At 36.4% G+C, this 25,038-nt stretch overlaps 2 protein-coding genes across 5 annotated transcripts in view; both read left to right on the top strand.

Moving 5' to 3' along the window:
- trh (trachealess) overlaps positions 1-25,038 on the top strand; it is a 185,677-nt gene that overhangs the window by 55,463 nt on the left and 105,176 nt on the right. The gene's annotated exons all lie outside the window — the stretch shown is intronic.
- On the top strand, positions 16,147-23,108 carry LOC135832784 (uncharacterized). 3 transcript variants are annotated; one of them, XR_010556375.1, is made up of 3 exons: positions 16,147-18,089; positions 22,218-22,358; positions 22,438-23,107. XR_010556375.1 is itself a non-coding variant. In XM_065346259.1 (2 exons), exons 1-2 carry the CDS (start codon positions 16,808-16,810, stop codon positions 22,286-22,288), a joined length of 1,353 nt encoding a protein of 450 aa, XP_065202331.1. In that variant the 5' UTR covers positions 16,147-16,807; the 3' UTR covers positions 22,289-22,432. The 3 variants fall into 3 exon arrangements, 1 of the variants encoding a protein (XP_065202331.1); XM_065346259.1 differs by lacking the exon at positions 22,438-23,107 and having other exon boundaries at positions 22,218-22,432; XR_010556374.1 differs by having other exon boundaries at positions 16,159-22,358; positions 22,438-23,108.

The following is a 25,038-nucleotide window of genomic DNA, read 5'->3' as shown; positions in this document are numbered from 1 at the left end:
ATTTTCAATTCTATTAAGAAGATAGACTTACTATAATCCGGAAATGGCTACAATGTAGGACGAAGGCTATTTCAACGACTTTAAAAATCATTTATTTTTCTTACCAGTGCTATATGCTGGTGTGTAATGTGTATGTATTGGTATCTTCGTAATGGTTTAACAACATCACTATTACAATAAAGTACGAGACCACAGTCGAGTAAAAGCGCATGCTTTCAATTTGTAATGCGTTTTAGTACGCCGCACACGCGGTGTCATCGCCTGGTCATTAACAGAGATGTTGAAAATGGAGGAGAGAGGAGGGAAGGGGGAGTGATGCCTGTTTTTTGTGAAAACGAAGGCGTAGATTACCTGTACTCGAATTCTAATACTGTCCAAATCGGGTGATATGGAGAAGAAGAAATTGGCCTCTGCAAAGGCTTTTGCATTTAAGAAATGTATTTTATAGAAGTCCAGTTAAATTAATTAGACCATCAAGAGTTGTACCTACCTTTATCAGATCTGATCAGATCCGGATTGGTTTTAAGTTTTGATCGTATTAGGCTTGTTCTGTGTTGATCTGATCAAATCTCAAGAGTTCCGGTCACACCTGTTCAATTATTACATCAGATCCGGGTATTCCCTGGATCCAATTTATCTGACCAGATCTAATCAGATCAGAGTTTTGATCGGATTTTTCAGACCTGATTAGATCGAAAGTTTTTCTTTGGGGAGGGAAGATGAGTAAAACATATGCTCTATTTAGCCTCTATTCCCTCTTGTATTTCTTCCCTATCATTTTCATCGTCAGGAGCACTGAATTTGGAAAACTGAAATTCGTATTTCTTCCTATTCGGGTATGTCCTTTTTGCAATAGACCAATAGATATGCATGATATTTCCAATTCATCATCACTCAGATTTCCTTTCTAATGATAGAAAGAGGGAGTTTGTTTGAATAATCATTCATGTTTAAAAAATCAAATTTTACTGGAGCTCAAAATAACGTACATAGGTATTTCATTTGAATTTCGGGTGAAAATTTGATTCAAGGAAAAAGTGAAAAAAGTTCAATTTTCAAAAAAATTTGCAATATTGATTATGGTGGGTTTCAAACAAATCCAGTGAAAATTTACTTTTTTGAAATTTCAAAAAAAAAATATTTTTTGAAAAACTTGATAAATCATTATTTCGTTAAAGAAAAATTTCATTTCAAATTGTGCAATGGAATTTGTTTGGGGTTTTTGACCTTGCTTTAGTGTTTTTTGAAGAAACTATAATACAATTTTTCATTCGCACCCTTCCTTGAAAAAAAATATCACTGATAAAAAATTGGATAAATGAAATAGCATTGTATCGTATAATTCAAAATAAATACATTCTACAGTTTAATGTTCGGTGAGTATTCTAAATTACCTCCAGAACTCTTCATTTGTTTTGAAATACTTATTACAACTACTTGGTGAATTGTTGGTGAAGAGATCATCAGAATGTCTTCATGACCCTTGAAATTTTTTTGGCCATCTGGTGACTCCTTGGTGAATTCTGGTGACTTCTGGTGACCGATTCACCAAGGAGTCACCATATGGGTCATCTTCTTTCTCATGACGAACTGATGTTTAAGTATTCACCAGAAAACCTCCACAGCGCTTCAAGACTTTTCCGATTGTCTGGTGACTTCTTCGTGGGTTGTGGTGAATTCTGGTGACTTCTGGTGACAGATTCACCAAGAAGTCACCAAGTGGATTTTTGTCTTTCTTATGACGAATTTGTTGGTGAAGAAATCACCAGAATGTCCTAATGGACCTTGAAAATTTTTCTGACAGTCTGGTGACTATCTGGTGATTTCTTGGTGACTTCTGGTGATAGATTCACCATGAAGTCACCAAGTGGATTTTTGTCTTTCTTATGGTGAATTGTTGATGAAAAAATCACCAGAATGTCCTCATGACCCTTGAAATTTTTGTTGACCATCTGGTGACTCCTTGGTGAATTTTGGTTAGGTACTTCTGGTGACAGATTCACCGAGAAGTCACCATGTGGGTATTCATCATTCTCATGGCTAACTGATGTTCAAGTACTTATTCACAAGAATGTCCCCTCTGCACTTGAAAACTTTTCTGACTGTCTGGTGACTGAATTCTGGTGACGTCTGGTGAAGATTCACCAAGAAGTCACCAAGTGGCTTTTTGTCTTTCTTATGACGAATTGTTGGCGAAGAAATCATCAGAATGTCCTAATGGACCTTGAAAATTTTTCCAACAGTCTGGTGACTTCTTGGTGGGTTCTGGTGAATTCTGGAGACTTCTGGTGACAGATTCACCATGAAGTCACCAAGTAGGTTTTTGTCTTTCTTATGGTGAATTGTTGGTGAAGAGGTCACCCGAATGTCCTCATGACCCTTGAAAATTTTTTTGACTATCTGGTGACTTCTGGTGACAGATTCACCTATAGATAAGTCGCCATGTTGGTTTTTGTCTATTTCTGTGAAACATGAACATTGCACAATCTGGAAATCGAAAGGGCAAAAGTAGGTATCTAAATTCGCAAAACCCAAATTTCTGACCATGGCTTCTGACACAACTTTTTATGTAAAAAAAATTCTTCCCCGTAAACAGCCTTTGTTATAGAAGTTTGCGAGGGTGCTTCAAAATCAAAATAATTAAGTAGGTATTGATTTTTGCACCTGACAATTTCTCTTAATGAAATATTTGCTTAATTTTTCTCATCTTAAAAAGTTTTACGAATTCACCTTTAAAGTTATCCAAATTTAAACTACCGGAAATTTTAGGGATTAAATTTTTTTTTTAAATCACTTTATTTTTGACGGTGGCATGGTTATAAATGAATATTACCTTTCGTCCAATTTTTCGTCTGTTAATCTATTCACCTGATAAACAAAATATGTTCAAAGTTTTATGGTATCTACAAGGATGATCGTGGCGGACAGCGTTTCTGAAGAAGAGGAAGTAACCCTAATGCTGGAATAGATACCTACTCTTCAAAATATCAGGGATTTCAGAACCTGGTGGCAGGAATCAGGCTCGACCCTTTAATTAGATCCTTCATCATCAATGACCATAATAGCCTGTATCAACTTGACATGCAAATCGTCGGATTTCGGACACTATGGGAAGATCACCGCAGGTGAAGAATGTACCATGCTGTATGTGGCAACGAGTTTTTAGTAGGTAACAATAAGATGGCGAAATTAAAATAGTCGCCATCGCCAGTTCGTGGCGTAAATGAAAAGGCCGAACGCGATTACCCGAAGCGATTTAGAAGAGCGTTAGTAGAGAAGATAATGTAATCGATAGCGAAAGAGAGAGAACTCGTTGTCTTGTACAGGTGTAATTGAATTCCATCGAGGATAATTGCATCGCATCGCGAAGCTTCTCTAATATCGCTGTGTGTACGGTGGTGTGCCTGCTATACCTATAACTGCAGCAGACGACGATAAAGATTAAAGATACTCGCTGATTTTACGTACTGGAGGAAATTATCGTCGATGTGTGATGTTCTCGTGTAGCACTTACACGGATAAGATGTGGTACCAGTTGGCGTGAGTGTACGTATAGGTAATAATGAGGCATACTAGGTTTAGACGATCCGCCAGCGATACCAACAGCTGGAGAAGGTCTGCAGTGCCTCAGCATCGCAGTCTCGTAGGAGTTGAACTCAAACGAGGAGGAAAAATTGTCATCGAAGACGAAAGTAGTACTTTTAACAGTAGCAGAGTACGATGCCCTAAATAATGAAAAAGAAAATATATAACGAACGTTTGCATATTAACCGTGACCGTGAGGGTTGCAATGACGTCATATCCAGTTAAGTCACGTATACTTTGACTCTCTTGCACACAGATGAGAAAGAGTAAGATGAAAAGAGTGAACGACCAGAAGGGCAGAGAGACGGAGACGTTGGTCGAATGAACGTGCCGTCGGCAAGGCAGTCTGGAAGACTATTTATCCCGGCAACTAAACGATGAAGATGCATTTTCGGTTTTGAACCAGTAAAATTCAGGGCACGTGTAACTGACGATTCGTGATCAGCAGCTCCGGTGGTGGTTTATAGGTTCGGGTATCGTGAACGAGAAACATGTACCCTGCCATAGCATCGCATTCGCCGTTTTATTTTCATCGTTTCTTTAAAGGTAGGTAGGTAGGTATATGGAGAAGAGATACGTAGTAGACGTAGGCTATACGTAGACGTGTACGTAGTACAACGTATGTCTACGGTGCGTCGCGCCGCCATCCACCGACCTCTCCGGTACCTTGGCTAACCTGCGCGCGAAGTAGAGGGATAAAAAAAGTCCACCGTAGAACGCCCACCTTGCTGTGTATAGTAGTACGAGTATGCTATGTATTAATTGTCGACAACGGAGACCGGCTTGTCTTATGCTCAGACTGTAACCAACTAGCTGTGTACGGTGTAGCTATAGCGAAAACGTGAAGGTTCGTGAAAGACTTGACCCACGACATCTCCCATTGATGAATGGACGAGCCTTTTCGGTGCGATAAACATTCGCATCGTGTTCCGGCCATAAATTCTCCAATGTCCGAACATTATCGCGCTAAAATCGAAATTTAGTTCGTCTTGAGGCGGAATTAGGACAACTTGCGAAGACGACCGATGTACTCGTATTTACACGGCAGTGCGAGATTTTGGCCGAAAAAATTCGCCCTCGCGATCTCCATCCACCGTTTCGCTATTACTCCTAGTATAGAGATATATGGGTCGCGTGGATGATTTAATGGGTCCTGCTGTCTTGCTCCCAGTCCCCGACGACGCCGCGCCGCGCCGCCGTCGTTTAATTTGTTTGGTTTACGAGGCGTGGTACCCGAGGTGGTTTTTAGTACGCTCTCTGCTGCGCTGTCCAGAGAGTTTATTCAACGGGTTTAATTTTTCAATTAGCTAACGCTTTTGTTTGTACGTATATACTGTAGTAGATAAATGGGATGGTTTTTCAATGAATCTTTGCAGTAGGTTAACGACTCGTTCAGAGATGTTTGAAACCATATCGTATGGCCGAGTTGAGTAGTGATTTTTTTTCATGTTCGAGATTTTGTGTGGCACTTTGTATTTTTATTGAGAAAAATAATCGAGCATCTGTAGAGTTCTGTGTACATAATCATTGTTTCTTTTTTTTATGGAGATAATCTGTGACTAGTTCTTGTTATACCTACTTATTTTTAGGTACCTATGAATAAATATGGGTATATGGCATGCGTTATGATAGTTCAAAATTTTATCGATTCATACACAGTTTTTAAAATCATTTTTTGAGAATTTTTGCAGTAAAATCAGGTTTTTGTAAAATGTTGAGTAAATTGAGAGGAAATAAGTCTGATTATGAATGAAGAAATGATGAAAAATATCTTCTGTTCATTTCTTCGGGGACTGCATTTTTTTATCAGAAATAAGGGGGGAGTCAAAACTCCTTAACTCAGTTTCGTAACAAGAAACCCACATTGAACAAGCTCATTATACTCGTACTTAATATTTAGATTTGTTTTATTTCGATTTTTATTTATCTATTGAAAAATAAATAAATAAATAAGAGACCTAATAGAATAGACTGCTGAAAAAATGTCATTCGTTCAATCATGGGTTTTTAGGGTTCTGCAAGTGAAAATTTTCAAGTTCCTAAAATGAGAATTTTCATATGTATCTACTAAAGAGCCACCAGCATCTATAAGATGATGAAGTTTGACTTTGATTCTAATTAAGTCAAAACTGACCTGGAGGATTGTCTCTGACGTGACGCTCTGTTGTAAAAACACTTTATTCAAATTTTGTCCTTCCACCCGTTCCGTTCCTTTTTCCCTTCGAAAATGTTGCCCCGTACATCAGAACCTTGAGAGGCCAGACAGAGACGACCTTGGGAAGCTAGACAGGTGAGTTAAGGACCATAAGAGACCAGACAGAAAGACAGACGACCTTGGGAAGCTAGACAAGTGAGTTAAGGACCGTAAGAGACCAGGAAGACAGACGACCTTGAGAAGTCAGACAGATGGGTCAATAACCTCAAGTAGCGAGGAAGCCAGACAGACTACCTTGGGAAACCATACTGTCGAATCAATGAGCTTAAAAGACCAGACAGGCAGACAGCTGGACTACCACGAGAGGCAAGACAAGTAGGTCAGTGACCTTTAGTTAGCAGACATATGGGTCAATGACCTCGAGTGACCATGCATTGAAGCAGACGACCTTGGGAAGTCATATTGATGGGTCAATGACTTTAAAAGGCCGGACAGACTGACAGACGACCTTCGGAGACTATAAAAGTGAGTCAATGATTTTGAGAGTCTAGACACATGGGTCAATAACCTTAAAATACCAGACAGACAGATGACCTTGGAAAGTCAGACAGACGGGTTAATGACCTGAAGAGGCCAGGCAGGCAGATAGACAAACTTGAGAGGCTAGACAAGTTGGTCAGTGATCTTGAGAGGCCAGACATGCAGACAAACGTCCTTGAGGGGGCAATGTGACAGGTTGATGGAAGTTGCTGAAAACCTGTGTCCTTTTTCGCTCGTTAAATCATCAAAGTCTTGAAGTCTCGTATTTTACTAAAAAGTTACAAAAATGTATCATTCTTCGACAAAAATTTAAACTTTTTTCAAAAACTGCTAGAAATTCTCACTTTTTCCTCAAAAAGTTTTCCTTTTTGCTATAGTATTAGTAAATCGTCAAAGTCTTGATTTTAACCAAATTTACCCCAATCTTTTATTATTTTACCAAAAATTGTAAATGAATCTTACTTCTTTGCTAAAACAAAAAAATTTCACTTTTTGCCAAAAATTAAAAAGTCTTGTGCAAATCTTGCTATTTTGCCCGAAATTGACAAAAAAGCCCTGCCTTTCGTTAAAATTGCCAGTCTCGCTTTTGTCGAAAATTGTCAAAAAAACTCTTTGGAGAAAAACCAAAAAATAAACAAGCGATTTTAAATTCAAGTGCACATAATCTGAAATCAAAAACTGATAAAACCGATTAATTTATACATTCTAGTACGTTTGTTTCGATCCTGACGACCTTATTTTTGTCCTCAAACCCAAAATCAACCTGGGGAATTGTAGATTATTTTTGATGATTTTTCATCGTAAAAAGATACAGCACTTTTGAAATTTCAAAATACGCTCAGTTATTTATTTGGATTTGAAAAAAATTTCAACTGCGAGGACGTTTTAATCACCGTATGTGGGTGGCTTCTTTGCAGATTTTAGATAGCAGGGTGAAGGACGGTGAGCTGAAGGTGGAAGTTACTCAGGTAGTAAGGTACATTACATATTATGGTTTTATTATCACAACACCATTATTCAATTCGAGCATTAAATCCACGCAAAAGGACGAATAAAACGACGACGACGTATTCCTATCAAATTGACAATACTATGGTAATTCTAATGATGATGTTCGTACATTTATAACCGGATTTTCACCATTTCATTGGTCACAAATTTATCCGAAGATCGCGCGCGCATTCGTAATGCAAATAAAATATAAATAACTTTACGTAGGGTTAAATTACGATATTCGCAATCGTACATCGCAATTAGACTATTCACAAAGTGTCTTTTGATAGTCATTATAACGAGTACGAGTAGGTAATATCTACTCGTGTACGTGAACCGGTCGTTGTAAATTTCGCGTATTGTTCGCTCGACCGTGTAATGTTTTCTACTATAACAAGATGGTAATTTTTTTCCGCGTTTTCTTTTTCGCTCGTAATAATCATATTTTGCGAGTATGATTTTTATTCGCACTACTCGTATTCGGGTGTTTGTTTATTTTTCATTGTACAAATAAACGAGCCAACCAACCAGTCTGCGTGTTGTTATTTTTCACGTGAGGCGAAAATTACGTTGCTTTACGTAGGTATCTCTACTGTATGGGCAAGGTGAAGAGAGAGGATAGGATTTATTCATTTTTTTTCTTCGTTGCGGCGATTATACGAGTATCGGTGGTGTTGGTGTAGTACCTAAGTGCATTAAAGGCCTTATGACGTGTAGTTTTTCAAAGGGAAAATCCATTTCTACGGTAAAAAAAGATATTGGCGCTGATGTAACGATGTCGTTATCATAGTAGTAGCGTCTGATAAGATCGATCTCAAGTGTGTCTAGAGGATTTAGTCTAAAGCTAAACGAATTCGATGTATAATGTTACGATTGCTAGGATTACTTGTTTACGACTGGGATGAGCGTTTTATAGGTTATATCGGTAGAGGTTTATTTTACCAATGGAATCCTTCCTTATCAATTCGATTTTAGCGAATAATTTTCTTATACTTGCCCACACCAACCATCTTTTACCTATACGGGGTGTTAGTGTATTACTTAATAAAGTAACCTACAGTTCTGTAGTAGGCCTAAACAAATACAACCGAGTTTCCTCATTCTTGAAAACCTAAGTCGAGGCCGAACGCGGTGATACGATAGGCTAGCTTTAGCCTCTGTATTAAATGTTTTAATTAAATGTCCAAATCCGTATATAGGATACTCTGTATGACGAGGAAATCCCGCGTCGTTGTGGACTTTGGTCACACTAAGTCCTGTCGCTGTCGCAGCATCGCTGTCGTATATTTAATTCATTCGTACGACGCTTCCATCTGCTGCGAAGGCGTGAGAGGTGTAGAGAGAGTTAACCCCTTCATTTCAATCATTGCGACCCGACCGTGGTGTGTTTCGTATTCGCTCCGATGTTTTGTGTTTCCCTCTTTGCTAGCACGCTCTATGTTACTTTTACCACCATCGACGACTGGGTTAATATCCTTTAAGTCGGCGTTATTAGCGCTGTGATCAACTGTTGAAATGGAAACCTAATCTGGCTATCGAAAGAACGGATTTATATGCGTGTGGATTGCGTTTGGTCTGTTTTGTTCGGGATTTTTCGGTCAATGAAGGTTCTGTTCGCGGATGATTGTTATTTCGAGTGAAATTGATGTAAAATAAAGCGAATGGTGTGAGCTTTTTCGCTAAAAGATAATTTCTTTATGGAAACGAGACTTTTATTTCAAAGATGCACCTGTTTTGCTGAAAGGATAGAAGAAAGTGCTGTCGGTATAATTTGATACAAAACTAAGCGAGTGGAATAAAAAATATCCATATCCTAGGAAATTTTTGTAATTTTTTTTTCAAATTTTTGAAGAATCTGAAAATTTGAGTGAAGAAGAGGGGGTATTGCCTCGGTGAAATCAAATTACCTTGTTGTTTTTACTTCTTGAATCTTGATACAACTTTTGAATAACGTTCGAAAAAATGGGAAAATGATCACCGATACTGGACAATTTACGATTTTTGACAATTTGTGACTAAATCAATCGAAAAGATGACAAATACGATGTATTCGAGTCTATAAATTTTGAGTACTTAATGTCATTTCAGGGTTTCAAAAATTATTTGTACGCTTCAGAACGGCTTAAAAACACCATTAATCGACTCTGAAGGTTAAAAATTGGGCATAAAACAAATTTCAGCTTTTTAATTTCCATTTGATTTTTTTTTCAATTTTTTATGTAAAAAATGAACCTTTGAAGTTTCAAAAAATTTGTTGAAAGTCGTAAGATAAAATTTAGCTCTTGAAATTTGATCTGGTGGTGTAGTGGTTTCCAAATACTTTTTCGGTTTTTCTATGTCCAATTCAAAAAATTTATATTTATTAGATAGGATTCCTCCCTTTTTACAAATTTTGAAAAATTGAAAGGAAGGCTGTTTTGACAGTTCAACTAAAATTCAAAGTTGGAATTTAAAATTCCGAAGTTTAGTTGAGTCGTGATTTTTGAGTCCAAATATAATTTACATTTTTTCGATATAATTTTCTCACACCCTCTGTTCCCCAGTTCTAACTGAGGATCTGTTTTAAAATAATTTTCTTTCTAGAAAATGGAAATAACTACTTCTGATTGTGAGCTCATTAGAATCATTTTATTTCAATAAATATAAATTCTAAAAAAAAAAAAAAAAAAAAAAAATGGAAAAATGTTTATCCATCTTTATTGATTTTTTTTTAAACTTTCGAAGCCCCTTACTGCAATGGCAAACTAACGTCGTTTGGAAGTCTGATTTTTCCTTGAAAATGAGGTTATTTAAAACAATTAAGAAATTTGACACAGATAGGTAGGTGTAGAAATTATTTTTTTCAAGTTTCATTTTTCATTTGTCTAATGCTTTTCAACTGAAGGAGGGCTAAAAGCCTAAAGCCATTGAATGGGTGTTGCGTATGGTCCCATTCAAAACTTCGGTATTGCAATATTTTGTAAAGAAAAATGAGCTCAAGCTGGTTAGTTTGTGAAGACCATATATATGTATTTATGTACCCGAAAAAGTGGATTTTTGGGCTATTTTACATGTTTTTTTGACGTTCAAGAAGGCCTGCAGCTTCTTCAGATTGACCTACAAGGTCCAAATTTTTAAAGTACAATCAGATGATGTGCCTGAAGTGCATTTTGCAGGTTTAAACCTTCCAACTCCATTTGATTACTTTCTAGGGTCAAAAAAGTGTATTTTTGGGCTATTGGTACCTATCATATAAGCCTATTATTGGATTTTCGTTTTAAAATATGTTTTCAATCCTCAACTCTAAAATTTATTTTGATTTGTTTTGTTTTGTTTTTTGTTGCAGGTGAGTAAAATTTTTTCATGAGATTAAATGAACGAGATCACCAAGTGAGTCAATGATGCATGATTTATGCAAATATTATTTATTATTAATTCACGAATTGAAACACAATCATCCAAGTATTTATCCAACACCATCATCGTGCGATTTGATCTTGGATTGCTTCAAATTTTTTATCGCAAGAGTTTCAAAAAATCTCCAGTTTTGCTCTATACGAAAACGTAGTCCAACCTGTCAAATTTCCAACTCCTGAAATTTATCCTAGACCACATAAGTATGTAGGTAACACGAGATTGGAAAAATTGTTCCACCGGTTGGTTTCGGTTAAATTTGATTCGATAAAAATAAATTAATTTTCACCCGTTTATTCCGTTTTTACACGAAGATGGTTTAAAACTAGAAACAAAATCAAGCAGATCGTAGATCTTCTAATTTATACAAGATGACGCTTCTCAACGTGTGTGTTCTTTTTAACTTAATTTAAGAGGTTTTCTTTTCTCCATCGCAGATTAATTATTCGCCTCGTATAATATCAACACCCCGTTAGAAAAAAAATCATATTACGTAGTACCTCGTACCTACCTACCTAAAATTCGGCAGATTTTTTTTCTTCAAAAAAATGCTCTCGCAGTTCACAAATTAAAGCTAAAATAAACTTAGTATTTTAATTAAAAAATTTACAGCGTTTTTTCTCTTTTCGAAAGATGAATAATTTTAATTTAACCCTTGTAATAATTAACCTTTTCCCCTTTTTTTTTCTCTCTTTCGGTTCTTTCTTATTACCATATCGTCGAAGGAGAGAAAAAAACACCCCTTAATCTTATAACCATAGCATTCGGTCTTGAAAGTCGTAAATATACTATCCTTCGTATGGTAAAAAAAGTACCAGTGAAAAAAAAGAGCAATTATGCTTTACTTACGTACTCGTAGGTATTTAAAATTAACATATTTTAACGTAAAAGTACTGCAATTTGAAAAAAAAAGAAAGAAAAGTTGAAGCTCGAGTGATTGCAATTTATGTCGTTTAATTGCAGCTTCTTCGACAGATATCCTTTTATATGTAACTTATGTGGTTAGGTACTACAATAGGTACTTTGCTCAGCGAGCCCAATTTTGTGCTTGTATATGATGTAGAAAGAGAAAGACACCGATCAAGAGAGTATAATTTTCGACTCGGAGGACCATAGAATAAGTAAAACGTCTAGATATGGGTACCTACACCTAGCATTTCGGCGGAGTATATAAATTATGCAATTTTATAGCGCAAACTCATCGTTTTTATGGACTATTCGTCTCAATTTATATCTGCGGCGCACGCGCCCTCGTCTATATATATGGTGGAATAAGCGACCTCGTCCCTTGGGTCATATTATTCATTTCTAAAAAGAAAAAATAAATTATCCGTTTTACTTTTTCTTTCATTTTTTCTCCTCGATGGTATTTCTGCGTATGTCTGTCGCCCACAGTGCAGGGGAAGCGAGGGAGGCGATGGTGTTCTTATTTATATATGTATTTTAACGACTAACACTTATGTGCGGTTTTACTTTCTTATATTTATACGTGTGCTATTGGTACGTGCCATAGGTTATGCGAGTAATTTTGCAAACAAGATTTATTACAGCTTGTTCAAACGTTATATAGCATGCTATATATGTGCGAGTATTTTTCTCGACATTGTAACGCTCTGTAAGGGTGCATAATGCGTGCGTGTTATAGTAATAAGTAAGCAATTTTACACGAATCTCGCCTCGTTCTGCGTACTCGTATATAGGTAATATAAGACGCGACATAGTCGCAATATAAACGAACCGTAGGTAAAAAAATACCTACTTCCAAAATCCTTATCAAAATGTACGAATACTTATTTGGGTTCTAATTTATGCTAATGTTGGGCTAATCGCGAAGTGTTTGGCTTTTTTAAACAGTCGTAAATAAAATATAGCGAACTAGACGCCACCGAAAGCGAACTACCTGTACCTATATGGCTTGCTTTGTGCGCTGTTTTCGGCTCCTTGGTATACACTCTGCCTTTGGTATACAGTCGAGCGCCATCGCAGCTCGTAGGTAATTTTTAATCGTATACAATCTACCACTTTAATAGATGTCGTAAAATTACAACGTTTCATTTTAAAATCGCATTACACAGTAATAAATATCACGTTGCGGAAGATTGTAAAAGGTGTTTTTAGCCAGTATATGTATAAGCCAAAAGATGTTCTCGGCTTCTTCGATAATAGGTAGTTAGTTAGTAATACTGGGGCAAAGTGCGAGAGAAGAGCTGCGTATATGTACCTATAATACGTATAGTATTAGGATACTCTTGGAGAGAGCGATGGACGAGAGGGGGACCAAAGAGACGATAGGGTTATACTATATGTGTTTCTGTACGTATAGAACGTGAAACGGCTCCGATAGATACTAGTTTACAGAGCCGCGCGATGTATCAACCGGTAAGATAATTAAAAATAAATTTCAATTTCGATTAGATTATAAGAGAGGACTACAAGGAAAACTAATTTGAGGTTGTTTGGAATATCGGTAGAGGTAATTATGGACTACGGTCGTATATACCGCGCGTATTTTATAAGCAAACGAACAATATAGAAGAATAGTTCGGTGCATTTTTATACGCGTATATGTATATTATACGTACGTACGTACGTAGTACGTATGCGGATCTTTAACACGTTATGGTATGGATTTACTAGACTAGACTGGCTGTAATTAAAGTCATAGCGTGTAAGCAATAATGTGCCTTATTTTGAACAAAATTTTTTCCACGCGTCTGGACTTATGCATACAAGGTGTCCTACTTGTATTGAGAAACGTGTGTCGTATTTTGGATTTTGAGTGAGGTAAAGTGTCAAATCTTGATCAGGGGTGCTAAATGTAGATCAGTGACCAGTGACCACCCTATCATGTGTTTCTGTGGGAGCCTTCAGAGGACAATTATAAACTGTGATCAAAATTTGGTTCCTTCGATTAAAATTTGGCACTTGATGTTTTATCAGATAAAAGAAACCAAAAACTTCTCATAAAAAAATGTTAATTTTATATTTGAATGGGATGGCACTTTAGAAAATTTTCAAATGAAACGTATTTTCTACTTCTGTTAGAATTCTCAAGACAGCCATTCAAAATTAAAAGACTCGGGTTTCCCAGAATGTGAATTTTGATTTTTTGAGAATCAAAAGATCGGATATTCAAATTGACTGGATACCCTGTATACAAAATCACTTCCGAATAGAATCGAGATTTCAATTTTTTTTGTTATAACACCTCCAAAGCAAAGCAAATCCTAAGAGCAGTCTCATCGTCCTCCGAAATTTTTGAACTCCAGTAGAGGAGGGGTCTGAGTTGAAAAAAGGAAACACCAAGTTTTTCTCATGTGTTTTTCAGAATTACACCTTTTCTTCGAACTTCCTTCAGAAAATTAAAAACAATCCACTAAAATTACAACTTAATCAAAAAATATAAAATTTTGGAAAAAAATCAAGACATTTTAAAATTTTTATTGAGTTGATTCTCAACTTTTTTCAAACGCATAAGAACTTGACAAAAAAAAATGGTAAAAATTTGGATTTTTATCGCTACTTGCCTCTCTTTTCTTCCCCACAAAAGCTAACTTCAAAATTGAAAACAAAATACAGAATAATCTCGTGTAAAATGAGTTTAATGTAAGTAAGTAAATGTTTCTACGTATCTGATCACTTTTTTTTTAAAAATCAATTTTCATTTTTACGAGTACATAGGTACTTTTTTATTGGTTGAAGGAGGAAAAAGGTGCATGAAAAATCATATCAATTTGAAAAAATAATTACCCAGGTATTCAAAATATTGTCAATTTGAATTATTTTTTCAACATAAATTCTGGAAAAATAGAATCAAAAAGTTTCAAATTTTTTGAAGTCATTTCATGACAATTTGTCGCCCAGTTTCACCCCATTACAAAAGAAAATTTATAATATGAATCCAACCACAGCGTTCATTCTCGGTAAAGTCAGGAAAAGGCAGGGAATTTCACTCTTCTGGAAAAATCATGGAAATGCCAGAGAATAAATTTAAAATTGTCACTAGATAAATATGTAACACTTGGAATTTCACTCAATTTTTTGGCAAAAAAATGTCCTCGCTTCGCTCGAAAAAGTTTGTTATTGTTATTACTTATTGTTATTATTATTTCGTCACACAAGGAAAGTATAACACCCCCCCCCCCCTCAATCATACAGTAGAGTGTGTTTTGCCTTAGCTGTCTAAAAAGTTCAATTTTTTCGAACTTGTTTTTTTTGCCAAAATTCAAAAATCCTGTACTTTGCCTTTTCTGAAAAAAATTTGATGTTCTGCCATATTCCCAAACAATTCATGTTTTTCTCCAAAATTGTCGAAAAAAGTCTCAGTCGTTTGTCAGTATTAGGTACCATAAACCATAAATTTCCATTTTTTTGTCAAAATGCTCTAAATTTTCCCAGAATTGTAAAAAAGTTCTAATTTTTACCAAAATTGTTAAAAACTTCTACTTTTTGTCAAAATTGTCAAAAAGTCCTACTTTTTGTCAAGGGAATCCTCCGAATAAAAATCCTATTTTTTTCAGAATTGTGAAAAAATTCTGTTTTCTGCCTAAACTACCATAAAATCAAAAAAGTCCAGTTTTTTAGAGAATTTGCCAGTTTTGTTTTTTTTTTCATTTCCTAAAATCAACCTTTGTAATGTTCCTTTTTTTCTAATTTCCTTTGAAATTGAATACATTGTCACCCCAAAAAATTCTGGAATGAATAAATTAAATTTAAAGCCACCTCTCTTCCGGATTGACCACCCCCCCCCCTCCCACCGGTGATTTGAGTGTAGTTGGTATTTAAAGAGTATGGCGTATGGAAAAGTGGAAAATTCAGTATGGAAAACTGGAAAAAATTAGGAATAAGTAATCATTTCTTCGAAAAAAAAATACCCTATTTAAGATCATATTTCACCATTTTTTCAGAGCAGCAGTTCGAGAATAGGAAAATCTGGTATTTAGATATTTTTGAAAAGAGATACCCTACAGTGTTGGGTTTGAAAATTGAAGGAATCTTGAACGAATTTTTCTTTTGAATTACGTATTATTTTATTTCATTTTTTAGAAATAACGATAAATTTAAAATTACAGCTAACTATCGGTGTTTACTAATTTTTTTACTCCTTTTAAAATTTATAAAGTCATATTTTTCATAATTTTTCTCATAGGTAATTATTTTCAGAAAACTCGAGCAAATTTTTCCCAAAATTATCTAAGTAAATTGCATACCCAATAGTAACTTGAAATAGTGAACCTTATTAAGGTTCATTTCGGGTGGGGAAAAATCATTATTGAAACATTTCAATCTCATTGCGTACACAGAAGAATAATGTGTATTCAAAATCCACCCCCTCCCCTTCTCAAAAAACAATTTTCTTCTAGTTGAGAGTCCAATACATAAACTGTTATTAGAAATGATAATTTTGAGTTTTTTTTCTTAAACCGATTTTCATCAAGAACTCTCATTCAAGCCGTTGCATCACATCCTCCATCTGCAATGTAGGAGGTTCCTTTACTATTTTTTTTAAACGAATGATTCGACGGTATCCGCGCATAAGTAATGTCTTTTCCAAGTTATTGCTGCATATACGTACAATGTCGTATCATCCGTACTCCAACAAACCCACACGAATAACCGAGTAATACGAAAATTTTCTTCAAATTCCGATACATTCCTGTTAAATTTCATTTCGAACGAATATTTAAATTTTTATTTCTAATGTAATTTCTGATATTTATTGCGTCATCCACGAAAAGATAGAAATATTTGAATCGTGTGTTATCTCGTTGTAGCGCAGACAGTTGCGCACTCGCGTAGTTTTACATTTATACATAGAAGAAACTTTTATCGCAAAAAAATGGCGTGAGTCAGATGACTCATACTGACGCTATCCTTCTTGCTATTTTTACAAATAAAGAGCGCTTCACTTCTTGTCTCGCAGTTAAACTGTAAAGATCAAACAAAATCATTTAAACAGTTTGTCATCAAATTTTTCGTAATTTTGAAAATAAACATGGTCCTTCTACAGCCGGATATGTAATTTCGTATGTCGTAGTGAAATAGTGCGTGTTCGCGACGATTTAATCATTTATTTCAATTCGTGGTAAGATTTTGCTACTGTTTCGTGTGTATCAAAAGTTTATTTGTACCTACATACCTATGTCTTCCGAAACGGGTGATAAGTCTGATTCTGATTCAGTAAAGAGCCGCGAAACTATGGAAAGTGAAACCGAACGCGAGTATGTTGCCGATCAAATTAATCCTGATCAACCGATATATAAATCGTTGAAAATATTGGAAATTCGTGTCGTTTGCTTAGAAAAAAGCTTCAATTTTGGTGAAATTCTCGACGCGGATAGTGCCCAATGCGATCTCGACGAGCTGAACTCCATCAAATCGCGTATTGACGAGTTGTTTGAATCTCATTTTCATGAGCAGCTGATTTCGATCCAACAGAATTTCGATCAACGATGCCGAAACTTAAGAAACAGGTATATGCAAATTATTTCTCGTAAAAGGCGCAGTGAGACCCCTCTTGATTCGAATTCGGCGCCTCCGATGAAGCTGCCTGCGCTAGAAGTGCCTCATTTCAGTGGTGATCTTCATAAATGGGGATCGTTTAAATCTCGTTTTCTCCATCTTGCCGCGGATAAGCGCATCGCAAATGATGAGATAAGTAAGCGACAGTTTTTATATCAAGCATTAGATGGCGATGCTAAAGATATGGTTGAAAATCTCCGAGATAGTCCGTTTGAGAAAATATGGGATGTTTTGGTCAAGTTTTATGATGATCCATTTCGCCGAGCCAAGTCGCATTATAAGCAGCTTTTCGTTGAAAAATCAGCCAATACTTTACGTCAGCGTTTGGTGTCTTATCGTCAGCATACTGCTGGTTTGAAGTTGGCGTGTTCCGAGTTCAACATCGACCCATTTGATCTGGTGACCATCGCTCACTTCTTAGATGATCCACAAACGAATAATACGGTGCGTTTGCAATGGGAACGCCAAACAACAGCGAATCCAGAGTCCTGCACACTCGATGAATTTCTAAATTTCCTCGAACGGAAAGCTACTTCCTGTGACAGAGCGTTTGATCGAGGTCAAAAACCTTATGGGAAAGGCCCAAAGTTCCAGAAAAATGCAACGATGAAATCAGGCAAAACTCAAGGCCACACCATGGTGCAGCAGCAGTCCAAACCAACGTTAAAGAAGAAACCACCCTGCGTTTTGTGTTCTGGTGAGCATTACTTAAATCAGTGCGACGAGTTCAAAAGGAAAACTCCAGATGAGCGAATCAAATTCGTTGGCGAGCGTCGATTGTGTCAAGTATGCTTCAAGTCAAGTTGCAAAGGTGCCACAGAGAAGCCCGCAGCGTGTCCGATGAAACAACTGCATTGCTATCGGTGTAAAGGAACTCATCATTCCTTAGTTCATCGTTTTGGTAAGAATTTTGAACCTCATACTATGTCAAATAAAACACCATTGGACAAATCAAATTTTAATCAAAATTTATCCGTCTGCCTTCTCAATAAAAATGTAACTCGAGTAAATCATGAAAATAACCCCCTTTTGGCCACTGCATTAGTAGGTGTTAAAAATAATTCGAATTCAACGTCAACTTCGAATATCGAATCTAGAGTATTGCTAGATAATGGCAGTCAATTTAATTTTATTTCAAAACGATTAGCCAACTTATTGAATGTAACTCCTATGAGTACTGATATTTCTGTAGGTGGTTTAGGTGGTAAAAATGCGGCTGTCAATCAGTGTGTTGATGTTACAATAATTTCTAGGTATAATTCATCTGAAATAACAGTTCGTTGCCTTGTTGTCGAAAATATTGTCAGCTCAGTGGTTCCCAACCAATTTTTCAAAATAAATTCGTGGAATTTACCATCTCATTTATATCTAGCTGATCCATATTTCAACATACCCGATGATATTGATATATTATTGGGCCTAGATATTTTTTGGAAAATTTTGAAATCTGAAAACTTCAACCTCGGTGCAAATTTGCCGAAGTTGAAGGAGACAGAATTCGGTTGGATTATTGCTGGTAGTTTTAGAACTGCTGAGACGACACAAGGTACCATGGTATTCATACTTCAGTTAAGTAACAACGAACTTCTCAATCAGATGAAAAATTTTTGGTCAATTGAGCACCAAATTTCGAATTTTCCGTTGACAGCTGACGAATTAGCTTGCGAGGCTATTTATCAAAAAACTACTTATCGTCAGTCAGATGGTCGATTTGTTGTCTCTTTACCTTTCAAAAAGGATCCCGCTTTACTAGGCCAGTCTCGATTCGAGGCATTGAAACAATTTATGCACTTGGAAAAGCGATTAAAAAATAACCCTCAAATGAAGGAAAAATACGTTTCATGTATGAATGAATATATTGAGCTAGGTCATATGGTCGAAATTTCTGAAAATCTTGAGAGTAATTCAGCTCCAAAGCATGTTTATTATGTACCGCATCATGCTGTTATCAATCCCAGCTCAACTTCAACATCTCAACGTACTGTTTTCAACGCCAGTATGAAAACATCATCTGGTGTTTCCTTAAACGATCTTTTATACACAGGGCCAGTTGTACAACCCAAGTTGAGAGGCATTCTTACACGATTCCGATTATATGCGTATGTAATGACTGCTGACATTGTTAAAATGTATCGGCAAATTCGGAGAAATCCGGATCATACTGCATATCAGAGAATATTTTGGCGAAATTCTCCGGAAGAAAAATTGAAGGTTTGCGAATTGACAACAGTTACATTTGGTGAAAGATCAGCCCAATATGAAGCAACAAGAACTTTGAAAAAACTGGCTGAAGATTATGGGGCGAATTTTCCAAATGCAAAATCTGCCATTTTATCAGATTTCTATGTTGACAATTTATTAACCGGCTCAAATTCTTTGGAACAAGCTAAGGCCACTCAAGAGGAGCTTATTGCTCTCTTGAATTCTGCTGGTTTACCTCTCAGCAAGTGGTCCTCAAATTCTCCGGAATTATTATCCAAAATTGATCCATCAAAAATTGAGCCAATGTCTCGTGTTAGTTTTGATGACAAAGAAATGGTCAAAACTTTGGGTATGTACTGGGCTCCTTGCGACGATACTTTGAGGTTTTGGTTCGAAAAACCAAACGTGACTGAGGCGCATACCAAACGCCAAATTTTGGGCGTAATTGCTTCAATTTACGACCCAATGGGCTTGGTTGGGCCAATAACAGTCACAGCGAAGTGTTTCATGCAAGAAATTTGGAAATTTATAGTTGAAGACGAAAAACGAAAAATTTACTGGGATGAAACAGTGCCGGACAAAATTTTGAGACCTTGGCGAGAGTTTGCAGCGCAACTTCATTTATTAAATAAAATTTCGATACCTCGACACATCACTCCTAGCAATACTTCGATAATTTATGAACTCCACGGATTTTCTGATGCGTCATCTCGCGCTTATGGAGCAGTTCTCTATTTGAGAGCTATTTCTGGTAAGGAGGTTCAAGTACATCTTTTGTGCTCGAAATCTCGCGTAGCTCCTTTGAAAGAAATTTCCATACCTCGAATGGAATTGTTAGCAGCCGAATTGCTGGCTGAAATGGCGCATGAGGTGGCTTCGGACTTATCTGTTCGAGTGAATATCGCTTCCATCAGGTTATGGAGTGACTCGAAAATTGCTCTTTCTTGGATTGGTACTCAATCATATAAATGGAGTGTCTTTGTGGCGCATCGAATTACTAAAATACAAAGTCTTTCTAAAAATAGCCAATGGGACTATGTTGAGTCGAATAGCAACCCAGCCGATGTATTATCGCGGGGAGCAAATCCTATTGATTTATGTAAGCCTAACCATGTTTGGTTTTTTGGACCAAATTGGTTGAGAAACTCAACTAGTCCTTGGCCTGATTTCGTAAATTTTGTTCCAAATCCCAACGAATCAGAAGAGCGAAAAACTGAACGAGGTATAGCCATGGTAGCAACTTCATTCCGAAGTAATTTGTTCAACCTCGTAGGTTTACCTGATACGGGAACAAATTCCTCAAAACTCGCTCATAAATTAGGTTACAGTAAGTTGCTGCGGCTCACGTCATATTTAGCTCGACCAATTCGAAATCGCTTACCATATTTTCCTCAGTCAAATCGAATTGAAGGAAAACAGCTTCACAAACACGACTTAGAATTCGCAAAAATGATTTTAATCAAGCTGTCTCAATGTGAATATTTTCAAGACGATATCACGCGCCTAAAAAATGGCAAGCCCCTAAATAAAAACAGCTCGATTGAAAGTCTAAGTCCGTTTCTAGATGCTGATGGGATACTTCGTGTAGGGGGTAGGTTGGAGGAGGCTGACATGTCTTATGAACAACGGCACCCCATCCTACTTCACCCATCTCATCCTTTAACTACTCTAATTGTTATGCATGAACATTTAATCAATTTACATGCGGGTCCAAAGTTGCTAAAATCAATTTTGCGAAGGCAATTTTGGATACTTCGTATGAATTCGTGCATTTCAAGATGTTTAAAATTGTGCTTTACTTGCGCAAAATTCGCTGCAAAAACACAGCATCAAATTATGGCCAATTTTCCCAAGGAACGAATTAGTCCAAGCAGAGCCTTCACCCATACGGGAGTTGACTATGCTGGACCCTTTTCACTAATGCAAACAGGTGGTCGCTGTCGAACGAAAATCAAGGTCTATGTTGCTGTCTTTGTTTGCTTTGCAACAAAGGCAATTCACATCGAAGTGGTGTACGACCTTTCTACAGAAAAATTTCTCGAAGCCTTTTCAAGGTTTATTTCGCGACGCGGCGTACCTGCGCATATCTATTCCGACAATGGAACGACATTTGTTGGTGCGAAAAATCGATTAAACGAAATGCATTCCTTGGTGTTGAAAGAGGCCTCCAAAATCGAAAAATTCACACTTGATAAAGGTTCGCAATGGCATTTCATTCCTCCTCACGCCCCTCATTTTGGTGGGATATGGGAGGCTGGAGTGAAATCCATAAAAAGTCATTTGTATAAGACGATCGATTCGTATACACTGACTTCCGATCAATTCGCAACTTTACTTAATCAGATCGAAGCTTGTCTTAATTCGAGACCTCTCACTCCAGAATCGTCCGATCCGAACGAACTCAACGCCTTGACGCCAGGACATTTTCTCATTGGCGGACCAATCACAGCATTGCAAACCATCGACTACACAAATATTCCCAGTAATCGATTAAAACACTGGGAACAAATTAATAAACTGACTCAATTATTTTGGAAAAGGTGGCAATCCGAATATCTGAATACTCTTCAACAACGTTATAAATGGCAATTACCTGACGGCGAATTAAAGCTAGGTGATTTTGTCGTAATTAAAGATGATCATTTGTCTCCTACGCAGTGGGCCTTAGGTAGGGTACTTGAGTTACATCCAGGTAAAGATGGTAAATGTCGAGTAGCGACGATCCAAACGTCCAATGGCAAGGTCAAAAGACCTCTCGTTAAACTTGTTTTTCTCCCTTGTGATCGTAAAAATATGTAATTATAATTTTATCTGTGTATGTGCGTAGGTCCACAACAAAATCCGCGGACAGATGGGTCCAATAATATTGTAATAGCGGATAACACAGAGAAAAGTTAGGTGCGAAAATATATCAAATTTACGTCGATGATGATTTGAGGAACTTCAAGTTTCAGTTGTTTTCAAAGAAGTCTGTGATTTTATTTAATTCTATCAGATTTTGTAATTTTTTTGAAGTAATACAATTTTTTGTTATTTGTTGTATTTAGGAGCGTAGTTCATTCCATAGATATGTATCATAAATCATCAAATCGACTAAAGGCCAGAGAGAAGAATCCTATAATGTAAACAAAAATCAAAACCTGGTACCAGGGTTCGCTGAGGATAGCACCTCTCCTCAATAATTGCTCCGAGAGCAATCACACTTGGCCAGTGTGACTATAATATACCTTGAAAGTAAAATAAGACAGGTGAGCTAAGAAAGCTCATTTCATGTGTGCCCATGAAATACCATAGATTCTCTCTCTCTTCGATTCGCAAATTTTCGCCATTCAAAATAACCTAACTCCTAACCACCGTAAATAAAACCTGTCTCGAAAACCTTTTGTAATTTAAATATGTAGATCATTTTGTTTGAGGCGTCGCCTCAACGCGGGGAGTATGTTAAATTTCATTTCGAACGAATATTTAAATTTTTATTTCTAATGTAATTTCTGATATTTATTGCGTCATCCACGAAAAGATAGAAATATTTGAATCGTGTGTTATCTCGTTGTAGCGCAGACAGTTGCGCACTCGCGTAGTTTTACATTTATACATAGAAGAAACTTTTATCGCAAAAAAATGGCGTGAGTCAGATGACTCATACTGACGCTATCCTTCTTGCTATTTTTACAAATAAAGAGCGCTTCACTTCTTGTCTCGCAGTTAAACTGTAAAGATCAAACAAAATCATTTAAACAGTTTGTCATCAAATTTTTCGTAATTTTGAAAATAAACAATTCCAGTTACATACAAATACATACATAGGTGAAGACAAAACCTATAATTTAGCTGATGCATTCGTAAGGTCATTCTGGTCAAGGTTTAATAATATAAGAAATACCATGTCGACTCGGAGAGCTCATCGATGAAAGTGAATTCGAATTGTAAAACATACTTATGGAATTGAGACAGACACCGAAACAATTTCAATTTCTTTATCCCCTTTTCAGAGTACACTACCAAGCAGCCCATGCAAAAAAATCATAGATTAGTAGTACTGCAGTAGTACTACAGTATTACTTTTGAAGTCATGAACAATTGGTATACTGGAAGTAGTACTGGTATTATACTTGAGTAGTATTGCAGTACTACTTTCAAATTCATGTACTATTTATTTTGTAGTTCAGTATTACTCAGTATTACAGTACTGGAAGTAGTACTGGTATTATACTTTAGTAGTACTGACTATAGTACTGAAGTAGTACTGAACCTCGCATCAACCTACAACTAATGTAATTCAAAAATGGTCCATTAGTACTATAATAATACTATAGCATGTTTTAGATCCGTCTTCAGTACTTCCACAGAAGTTAAGCAGCATCGAGCCTGGCTGGAGGTTGGATGGGTGACCGTTCAGAAATTATTCTCTAGGAGTACTGAAGTTCAGTAGTAGTTGAGTAGTACTGTAGTAATACTAGGTACAGTACTGCTGCGTGCTACTATTTTTTCATAAGATCGATGAGTTACAGTACTACTGAAAACTAATATTATGTAGTGTCACTTTTCAGTAGTACTGTGGAACTACTGTGTGATGGTACTGTAGTACTACTTGAAAAGTTCAAATTGTTACTACTGAAAGTAGTACTGCTTTCAGTATTAAATTAGTAGTACTATTTTTTTGCATGGGAGCATTCAGCAAGCACACCTCTGTTTAAGCACTCCGCAACGATTTTCAAATCAAACTTCCACTATAATTTTCTTCGGAATACTCGCGAATTAAAAAGCGTGAAAAGAGAATTTAAAAACGGTTTAATAAAAAGAAGCAGAAAAAAAAGGCAAAAAAAAACAATTGTAAAAGTCGGGCGTAATTTAATTTGGAAACAATGTAAATTATTTAATTCGCTGATACGTAAAAGAATTATGCAGCATGGTACACAATATGGTTGTTAATTCAAACGGTTTTGTACTTTACACGATTCGACTTTATATTCTTTTAATTCACTTTTTCCCTTTTTTTTTTCCTTTCTCTTTTTCTATGTGCTTTCTTTTCCTTTATTTTTTTTCTTTATATTTAATCGCCAAAGCCCTCTTTCTTCAAGAACCTAATTTCCTTCGCAGTCTTTTATTACAACAATTTTTCCTTCTTCGGAGCTAAGCTATAATCAATTCGTTTGACGTTCGTTTTTGTAATGTTAAATTTCTTTCCTTTTTTTCCCCGTATTTTCCCGAGGTTTTATCGGCGTACGTACCCCTCTCTCTCACTCTTTCTCACATTCAACTGCAGTGACTTTTTATAAGAACTCTCGCGGTTTACAATGATTAGACAATTCGAACGGGTTTCTGTAGCATAGGATTAGCCTGTGTGTACATTTCGGAAAAGTTGCTTTAGTCGGTAATTGCGATCTGTGATCTAGATAATACGTCCCAAAAGTTTCCCCGCATACAAAGGTCAGACTTTTTACAATTCACCGATAAGACTTTGAAAAGAAAAGTATTTTCAAATCGCCGAGGGATCGGAGTAAAACTTAGGGGATGTTTATAGGAAGGGGAGCCGCGCACGAGGTTAGGTGTCGTAAGTTATTATACATACTCGTAGTATTGTTTTTATTGGCGCATAAAATTCGAGTGAAATTGCTTTAACCCGAGCATCGGTCACTGTTTTATTC

This window comes from Planococcus citri, chromosome 1 (genome assembly GCF_950023065.1).
Source record: "Planococcus citri chromosome 1, ihPlaCitr1.1, whole genome shotgun sequence".
Taxonomy (NCBI): Eukaryota; Metazoa; Arthropoda; class Insecta; order Hemiptera; family Pseudococcidae; genus Planococcus; species Planococcus citri.
This window is presented reverse-complemented; position numbering and strand designations above follow the sequence as displayed.

What these genes read in the sequence shown, in the direction of transcription:
- LOC135832784 (XM_065346259.1), top strand. Translation starts at nt 16,808, where the DNA reads ATGTCTTCCGAAACGGGTGATAAGTCTGATTCTGATTCAGTAAAGAGC. An exon ending in TTCCTTAGTTCATCGTTTTG is followed by an intron (nt 18,090 to 22,217) that starts GTAAGAATTTTG and finishes GTATGTGCGTAG; the next exon opens with GTCCACAACAAAATCCGCGG.